Source organism: Arachis hypogaea, chromosome 1 (genome assembly GCF_003086295.3).
Source record: "Arachis hypogaea cultivar Tifrunner chromosome 1, arahy.Tifrunner.gnm2.J5K5, whole genome shotgun sequence".
Lineage (NCBI taxonomy): Eukaryota > Viridiplantae > Streptophyta > Magnoliopsida > Fabales > Fabaceae > Arachis > Arachis hypogaea.
The window spans coordinates 18,620,301-18,630,529 of NC_092036.1; the positions used below are offsets into that span (position 1 = coordinate 18,620,301).

Sequence of the window (10,229 nt, forward strand, 5' to 3'; positions counted from 1 at the left end):
ATTTCTTTTTGACCCTTAAATGATGAATTGTATGGTTAGATTTTGATATTTATAAAAGTGTTGTTTTTGTTTAAAGTGTGGCTAAATAAATAAACCACACTTTTAACCAAAGCATCTTCATGAGAAGATATTTTTGCCATCTTCATTGTAGTATCCACCTTATAATATACTTTAGAATGACAGATGTTATTTTTCTACTTTTAAATTAGTTTCTATAATTAAAATAAAAAATAAAAATCTTTATTTATCATTTTATTTTATTTTATTTGAACACGACAAGTAAACAAACTGTGTCCATCTTCTTAAGTTCCGAAACAATGATGAATGCTAATCACATCATCGGTACAAAGAATCTTGCCTATATAAACCTTTCTTCTACAATTATCCCTTCTCACCTCTCCATTCTCACACTTACAAACACTTAAACACTCTCAAAACCCCACCAAAAAAAAATGGAAGGTAACACTCTTCTTTCTCTCGCATTGCTCTGTATTGTAGTTGCCGGCGTAGGAGCCCAGTCTCCGGCGGCCTCTCCGACCGCATTAACAACAACTCCGGCCACCACCACTCCAGTTTCTTCTCCCGCACAAACCCCTTACAAACCTAAATCACCAGCTCCGGTTGCTTCTCCCAAGCCAGCAGCTTTATCTCCGGCAACAAATGCTGCTGCTCCTGCTCCGGCAACCAACCCTCCGGCGGCGACTCCTCTGAGCACTCCGCCGACAGCACAGATTCCGGTGAGTTCTCCACCGGCACCTGTTCCAGTGAGCTCTCCACCTTTGGCAGTGCCAGTGAGCTCTCCTCCAGTCGCGGCGCCAATCACCCCCGTGGCTCCTGCTCCAGCGCCGACGAAACCTAAGAACGGAAAGAAGAGTAAGAAAAACGGTGCTCCGGCACCGGCACCGTCGTTGCTTAGTCCTCCAGCTCCACCAACAGGAGCTCCTGGACCCAGCGAAGATTCTTCGTCTCCTGGTCCTGCTGCTTCTTCTAACGACGACGTACGTTCGTTTATTTTCTTTAATTCTTAATTTAATAATTGATTTTTTAATTCTATTATAATTTTATAAAGTTAAAATGATGTAGCAACGTGTTCTTCTATCCCTTAACCAGATCGTATCAGTTGGATTTTTATTGGAGACCCAAACGACCGTTGTTCGATTCTTGTTTTGGGGGGGGGGGGGGGGGGAGGGGATTCTTAAAGTAACATATGTTATCATCAAAAAAAAAAAAGTAACATATGTTAATTTTAAATTTTAACAGTATTTAGGTTCTTTTTAATTTGAGATTTGTATCTCGAGGACTTAAGGAAAAGAAAATACTATTTATATATTAAAATTAATGATATTATATTCGTATATAAATATATATTATTTAATTTATTTTTAATATATATTTTATATTAATAATTAATTTTAATGCACATCTAGTATAATTATAAACAATAATGTAGTATTGTCACATGTGTCATTATTTAATTGACAACATGTCTGATTTGACTAACGAAATATTTTAGCGATTAATTTAATTAAAAAAATTTCTAAAATCAATTTAAAAAATAAATTATTTTAAAAACGAAATTAAATATTAATTTCTATAATATTTGGAATCTGAATTTGTCCGCCTTTTGATTTGCAGAGTGGAGCAGAAAGTTTCAGGAGCTTGAAGAATGTGATGGGATTCTTGGCATTGAGCTGTGCGGCTCTTGTTTTCATCATCTAAACACCACACACTCCTTTTGCTGTTGTCATATTCTTGTATAATTCCTTTTTATCTTTTTAAATTTTTCTTTGGGCCCTGCTATGGGCATACATTACATTTATTTACATTGTTTGCTTGTATCATTTTGTTCTTAAGGTTATTATCATTATCATTATCATTATAATTATTAATCTCAATAATGCTTGGCCTTTCGGTTGGTTCGATCATTTTGGTTTGTGCATTACTCTTTGAGTTGCTTTAAGGTTCAATGTCATGATGATCTTTAGGCTTTAACGACTTATGATTATGACTTATAAGTGGTTGCATTGCACACACTTGCCCTATCGTTTAGAGTGAAAGCGAAGGAAAGAAAATAATATGTGCTAGCATGAGGCTACTTTTTGTCAAAGAAAAAAAAAAAGAATGTGAGGAGGTCAGTAAATTTTGTGTTTTGTAATCATTAATTGATTATCAATAGTGTTTTTAATAGTGTGAAATTACATCTAATAGTAAAAAATTACTTTTTTTTATGGTTAAGTGTTCGTTAAATTGTTAAAAAATGCTGATTCTTAGACTTTAATGAGTCGATATTGTTGCAATATAATACGAATACTAAATTATATTGAATAGAAAGCTCAAGCAAAATTCTTTTCTCTTCTTGGAATGGTTTGGAAACAGTTTTATCCTTAGTTTACTTTTTTAAGTGGAATTAAAGGAGAACATGTCAATTAAACAAAAGTACATACGATAAGTAGGTTTATGAAAAGTCATTCTTATTATTATTGTCAAAATAGTTTCTAAAAAATTATACCTACTTTAATTTTGTTGTCAAAACATTGGAGCATCAAATCGGTCCTAATTTATGTCGCGCATCATCTTCTAAGCTCTTAGAAGTTAGAACCAATATGATTCGGTTATATTTTTTGGTGATTAATTTAATGCATTAATCTTTCAATAATGAACCTGACACACGTGATTTTCTAAAGACCATTTCAATAATGAACCCTAAACCATTTTACATATCAATAATCTTTGGTAGATGATGAACGGATAATTTATACACTTTTTGACATTGTTTTTAGGTAGTTTTTAATAAGATCTAGCTATTTTTAGGGATGTTTTCATTGGTTTTTATGCTAAATTCACATTTCTGGACTTTACTATGAGTTTGTGTATTTTTCTGTGATTTCAGGTATTTTCTGGCTGAAATTAAGGGACCTGAGCAAAACTCTGATAAAATACTGACAAAGGACTGCTGATGCTGTTGGATTCTGACCTCCCTACACTCGAAATGTATTTTCTGGAGCTACAAAACTCCAAATGGTGCGCTCTCAACAAAGTTGGAAAGTAGACATCCAGAGCTTTCCAGCAATATATAATAGTCCATACTTTATTCGAGATTAGACGATGCAAACTGGCGCTCAACGCCTATTCCATGCTGCATTCTGGAGTCAAACGCCAGAAACACGTCACAAACCAGAGTTAAACGCCAAAAACACATTACAACTTGGCGTTTAAATCCAAAAGAAGCCTCTGCACGTGTAAAGCTCAAGCTCAGTCCAAGCACACACCAAGTGGGCCCCAGAAGTGGATTTATGCATCAATTACTTATTTCTGTAAACCCTAGTAGCTAGTCTAGTATAAATAGGACATTTTACTATTGTATTAGATATCTCTGGATTGTATTTTGATCCTTTGATCACGTTTTGGAGGCTGGCCTCTCGGCCAAGCCTGGACCATCACTTATGTATTTTCAACGGTGGAGTTTCTACACACCATAGATTAAGTGTGTTGAGCTCTGCTGTACCTCGAGTTTCAATGCAATTACTACAATTTTCTATTCAATTCAGCTTATTCTTGTTCTAAGATATTCGTTGCACTTCAACATGATGAATGTGATGATCCGTGATACTCATCATCATTCTCACTTATGAACACGTGACTGACAACCACTTCTGTTCTACCTTAGACCGAGCGCATATCTCTTGGATTCCTTGATCAGAATCTTCGGGGTATAAGCTAGAATTGTTGGCGGCATTCATGAGAATCTGAAAAGTATAAACCTTGTCTGTGGTATTCCGAGTAGGATTCAGGGATTGAATGGCTGTGACGAGCTTCAAACTCACGATTGTTGGGCGTGATGACAAACACAAAAGAATCAATGGATTCTATTCCGATATGATCGAGAACCGACAAATGATTAGTTGTGCTGTGACAAGAGCATTTGGACCTTTTTCACTGAGAGGATGGGAAGTAGCCATTGACAATGGTGATGCCCTACATACAGCTTGCAATGGAAAGGAGTAAGAAGGATTGAAGGAAGGCAGTAGGAAAGCAGAGATCCAACAGGCACAAAGCATATCCACACACTTATCTGAAATTCTCACCAATGATTTACATAAGTATTTCTATCTTTATTATCTGTTTATTTATTATTACTATTCGAAAATTCCATAACCATTTATTATCCGCCTAACTGAGATTTACAAGATGACCATAGCTTGCTTCACACCAACAATCTCCGTGGGATCGACCCTTACTCGCGTAAGGTTTATTACTTGGACGACCCAGTGCACTTGCTGGTTAGTTGTGCGAAATTGTGAAGAAAGTGCTCAGTTAGTAGATGCGCATACCAAGTTGAATGCCATTATTAAAGATCACAATTTCGTGCACTAGTAGACAAAAATAATTAGATAATTTAAAATTATTTTATTTAGTATTTATTAATTATTATTAAAAAAATCATATAATTTTAAATATTATAAATATATCATTATAAATATTATGTTAACTAAGATAACTTTAAGTATTATTTTTTAATATTATTGTTTATATATGTTAATGTTGTACCTATTATATAGGTTTTTATGTTTCTTGATCAAATGCAGATATATTTGACAATAGTTCAGTCTCTAAGGCAACGTTTGGTTTATATATTGAGATAGGGACGAAAAATATAGATGATATGGGCCGTTACCAAATAAATCGGCTTTACGAGTTATAACTCGGCTGAGCTGTTACAAAACGTTTCGAACGTTACGAATCAGCCATTAATTGAAATAATTGCCTAATAAAGACGATGATAAAACACTATGTAACGGTTGATAATCAAATATAAAAAAAGGTAAGATGTCATATTCTCGGATATAGAAAAAATACATAAAACTAACTGATGAACGGATAATTTATACGCTTTTTTACATTGTTTTTAGGTAGTTTTTAGTATGTTTTAGTTACTTTTTAGTATATTTTTATTAGTTTTTATGCAAAAATCACATTTCTGGACTTTACTATGATTTTGTGTGTTTTTCTGTGATTTCAGGTATTTTCTTGCTGAAATTGAGGGACCTGAGCAAAAATCTGATTCAGAGGCTGAGAAAGGACTGCAGATGCTGTTGCACTCAAAGTGGATTTTCTGGAGCTACAGAAGTCTAATTGGTGCGCTCTCAATTGAGTTGGAAAGTAGACATATTGGGCTTTCCAACAATGTATAATAGTCCATACTTTGCTCGAGATTTGATAGTCCAAAATGGCATCTAAACGCCCACCAAAGACCCTTTTCTGGCGTAAAACGCCAGAACTGGCACCAAAGCTGGAGTTAAACGCCCAAATTGGCACTCAAGCTGGCGTTTAACTCCAAGAAGAGCCTATGCACGTGAAAGCTTCAATGCTCAGCCCAAGCACACATCAAGTGGGCCCCAGAAGTGGATTTCTGCACTATCTGCACTTAGTTACTCATTTTCTGTAAACCTAGTTTACTAGTTTAGTATAAATAGCACTTTTTACTATTGTATTCATATCTTTGGACCACTTTTCAATCCTTTGATAAGGTCTTCTTCCCCTGTTTTTGAATTCTTATGCCATTTGGGAGGCTGGCCATTCGGCCACGCCTAGACCTTTTGTTCTTATGTATTTTCAACGGTGGAGTTTCTACACCTCATAGATTAAGGTGAGGAGCTCTGCTGTTCCTCATGAATTAATGCAAGTACTATTTTCTTTCTTTCAATTCACGCCTACTTCTTCTCCAAGATATACTCTCGTACTTAATTCAGTTAAATCAGACTGAAGGGGTGATCTGTGACAATCACCCACTATCTTAAGCACTCGCTTAGCCAAGATCCGCGTGCCTGACAACCACAAGCAGTCTACATGATGTTCAATATAGTCATTGGACACCAGCTGGAGTATAATATCTTTGGTCTCTGATCCATGCGTTTAACTAGCATCTCCTGACAATAAAGCATTCAAATCAGTGAGATTAGAACCTTCGTGGTATAGGCTAGAAACGATTGGCAGCATTCCTGAGATCCAGAAAGTTTAAACCTTGTCTGTAGTATTCCGAGCAGGATCTGGGAGGGGATGACTGTGACGAGCTTCAAACTCGTGACTGTTGGGCATAGTGACAGTGCGCAAAAGGATCAATGGATCTTATTCCGACACAAGTGAGAACTGACAGATAATTAGCCCTGCGGTGAGAACCGTAGCTGGACCATTTTTACTGAGAGAACGGATGGTAGCCATTGACAACAGTGATCCACCAACTTACAGCTTGCCATGGAAGGGAGTGTGCATGATTGGACGAAGACAATAGGAAAGTAGAAGTTCATAAGCAACAAAGCATCTCCAAACGCTTATCTAAAATTCTCACCAATGAATTACATAAGTATCTCTACCTTATTTTATGTTTTATTTATCTTTTAATTATCAACACCTCATAACCATTTGAATCCGCCTGACTGAGATTTACAAGATGACCATAGCTTGCTTCAAGCCGACAATCTCCGTGGGATCGACCCTTACTCACGTACGGTATTACTTGGACGACCCAGTGCACTTGCTGGTTAGTTGTGCGGAGTTGTGAAAAGTGTGATCACAATTTTGTGCACTACTAACTTAAGCATCGGAGTGTCTTTTGCAGGTACACTCCCCCGTGTTCATATTGCTCGCAATAAGGAATATCTTCGGACGAAAAGCTCAGATTCTTCAAGTTCTAAGCTCAGCGCAGAGGAATTAACTCGGTGGCGATTCTTAAGAACCGAAGTTAAGCCCAGACAGGTGATCCAGAACAAATTGGCGCCCACCGTGGGGCCGAGAGCACAAAAAAAATCCCTCTTACTCATCGGTCTCAAATTCTCACGCGTTAATTCATGGCCAATGCGCCCTCTCCTACTCCATTCAAACTTCTTCGGATGGTAACAGAGCTTTAACAAGCAAACCAACGTATGGCGGAGGCCAACCAGCGAATGACAAAGGAAAATCAAAGAATGGCCAACCAAATTGCCAAGCTAGCTAACGCTCGGGTTGAAAATAATAATAATCGTCGTGAACACCTGGAGGACGAGGAGCACCAGTCTGGGCCAACACACATCTCTGAAACCCCTCAAAACGAGGGGACTCGGGGAGATGATGAAACTCGGCACAACAAGGAGACGCAACCATAGAACGTAAATGCCGAGCTTGACAACTCTGTTGGACCCTTTACAGCCGACGTAATGAACTTTGAGCTGCATAGGAGGTTCACTCTGCCAACAACCTTAACGCCCTATGATGAGTTGGGAGATCTAAAGAAATATATAAAAAAATTCATATCTATAATGATCGTGAATGGTTCTTCTGACAAAGTTTTATGCCGATGTTTTCCTTCTTATTTAGATGGTCTTGCACTTAATTGGTTTTGTTCTTTGCCTGCAGATTCAATTTCTAGTTTTCAGGAATTAATAAAGCTCTTCAAGGATCATTTTGCTGGCTCTACTATTTATTTGCATGACTCTGACTATCTAAACACTATAAAACAGGGATAAAATGAAAGCCTCAAGGACTATATGACACGCTTCACAAAGGTGGCAATGACTATACCGGACCTCCATCCCGAGGTACACCTGCATGCGATTAAAAGTGGTCTTCGGCCAGGCAAGTTCCAGTAATATATCACTGTTGCCAAACTAAAAACCTTGGACGAATTTCGTGAGAAAGCGAAAGGGCAAATTGATATTGAAGAGTTACGTCAAGCTCGGAGATCAGATAAGACCAGTACAAGGAAGATGACAAGGCTCGGTAAAATAAGAAAAATTTCAAATTAACGCCAAGATACGAGAGCTATACTCAATTCAATACAAAGAGGGATGACATAATTAAAGAAATTCTCAACTCCAAGCTGATCAAACCACCTAGGAGGGCCAGAACTTACCAAGACACAAAAAACGTAGACAAATCCAAATATTGTAGCTTCCATCAAAAGCACGGTCATATAACCGATGAATGCATTATTACTAAGGACCTGCTAGAGCGTTTAGCTCGGCAAGGTCACCTGGACAAATACATCGGCGGACATACTACACAGACGTCCCCTTATTTAACTGACAACACATCGGTGGGACAACACTCCAGAGACAAGGAAAAGGCGACTTCAAGTAATCCTGACCAACCCCGAGGTGTAATTAATTGTATTCCTGACCAACCACTTCAAGATCTATCACCACCACATCTATGGCAGATGACGTTCAAAGCGTCCGATCTTATCACGACCACTCTGACCTTATACGACCTTCTGGTACGCAAAATACTATTGGATCCAGGAAGTAGCGCAGACGTCCTCTTCTACTCAACCTTCCAAAAAATGAAGCTCAGTGACAAGATCCTCCAACCTTCTACAGGAGATCTGGTCAGGTTTTCAGGTGAACGCATCCCTATGCTAGGATCTATGTGGCTAAAAATCACACTGGGTGAGCATCCCATATCAAAAACCTATGATATACAATATTTAGTGGTTGACTGCTTTAGCCCATATAATCTGATACTTGGTCACCCCTTTTTAAACAAATTCGGTGCCATAGTATCTACTGTTCATCTCTGTGTAAAGTTTCATGTGCAGGACGACGTTGTTGCCACCATTCATAGTGACCATAGAGAAGCTCGCCAATGCTATAATATCAGCCTTAAGCATGTCAACCGTCCTATAGCGACACAAGTGAACAACATCCACAACATCGGCGAATCAACAAATTTATCAGATCTCGATCCTAGAGCCAAGTTCCTTGAAAGGCCAACACCTACAGAGGATTTGCAAAAAGTATATTTTGACACTAACTCAGAAAAATTTACATACGTAGGTACCACACTCAGCCCCGAGAAGAAGATCAGAATGCAAAAGTTTCTATCTCAAAATGCCGATCTGTTTGTTTGGACACCCGCTGATATGCCAAGGATTAATCTCAAGGTTATATCACACAAGCTGGCATTAAATCCATTAATAAAACATGTAGCTCAGAAAAAAAGGAACTTGGGCGACCAAAAAAGGCAAGCGTCCTTGGAGGAAACCAAAAAGCTACTTCATGTAGGTTTCATCAGAGAAATTCGGTTCACCACTTGGCTGGCGAACGTGGTTATGGTAAAAAAAACAAAATGGTAAATGGCGCATGTGTGTTGATTTCACTGATCTCAACAAAGCATGCCCCAAAGATGCTTACCCTCTACCCTCTATGGATTGTCTAGTTGATAATGCACCAGGTTACCAAACTTTGAGGTTTATGGATGCGTATTCTGGGTATAACCAGATCCTTATGCATCCATCCGACCAAAACAAAACTGCTTTTAGTACTGCTAATGGTAATTACTGCTATAATGTTATGCCTTTTGGACTTAAAAATGCAGGTGCAACTTATCAACGGCTCATGGACAAGATCTTCGCCCACCAAATCAGAAAAAATCTGGAGGTATATGTCGATGACATGGTGGCAAAAACTAAGCTCGGCAATTACCATCTAGCCGACTTTTCAGAAATCTTCAGCCAAATCCGACAATATAAAATGCGACTAAATCTGGAGAAACGTGCGTTTGGAGTGCAGGGAGGAAAATTCCTCGGTTTCCTGCTAACAAATCGAGGAATTGAAACAAATCCAGAAAAGTGCCAAGCCATATTAGACATGGCGAGCCCACAAACCATAAAAGAAGTACAACGCCTCACAGGGAGACTCGCCGCACTCTCAAGATTTTTACCATGCTTAGCCTCTAAATTATTTCACTTTTTCCAAACGCTTAAAAAGAAAAACAATTTCCAATAGAATGGAGAATGCGAGGTAGCATTTTTAGAAATAAAAATAATGATTTCAAAACCCCCGATTTTGCAAAAATCTCTTCCAGGAGAGGAACTTTATTTATACTTGTCTATTACTGATTAGGCAGTAAGTTCCATACTTGTTACAGAAAGGGAGAAGGTACAACCGCCAATCTACTTCGTCAGCAAATCACTTCAGAACGCCGAACTTCGATATCCGAAGATTGAAAAGCTGGCACTGACATTGATTTTGACAGCTCGTCATCTCTGACCTTATTTCCAGAGCCATATCATCAATTTGCAAACTGACCAGCCCTTAAGACAACTGTTACACAAACCTGAACTGGCTGGACAACTCATTAAGTGGTCGGTGGAGCTCTCTGAATTTTGACATTTGCTACAGAAGCAGAGGACCAATCAAGTCACAATATCTTGCCGATTTTCCTCACCGAGTTCACTGAATCAGACCCAACAAATA

The 10,229-nt window shown here is 38.2% G+C and overlaps 1 protein-coding gene across 1 annotated transcript; it reads left to right on the forward strand.

The window, feature by feature from the left end:
• Window positions 1-234: 234 nt before the first annotated feature.
• Window positions 235-1,925, forward strand: LOC112799850 (uncharacterized). The gene is made up of 2 exons (XM_025841854.2): window positions 235-998; window positions 1,636-1,925. The coding sequence occupies exons 1-2, from the start codon at window positions 453-455 to the stop codon at window positions 1,717-1,719; spliced, it is 630 nt and encodes a 209-aa protein (XP_025697639.1). The 5' UTR covers window positions 235-452; the 3' UTR covers window positions 1,720-1,925.
• Window positions 1,926-10,229: the final 8,304 nt, after the last annotated feature.

Bases quoted from the DNA above. Each gene is read 5' to 3' on its own strand.
- LOC112799850 (XM_025841854.2), top strand. From the start codon at position 453: ATGGAAGGTAACACTCTTCTTTCTCTCGCATTGCTCTGTATTGTAGTT. The intron at 999-1,635 runs GTACGTTCGTTT...TTTGATTTGCAG, and splicing joins CTGCTTCTTCTAACGACGAC to AGTGGAGCAGAAAGTTTCAG.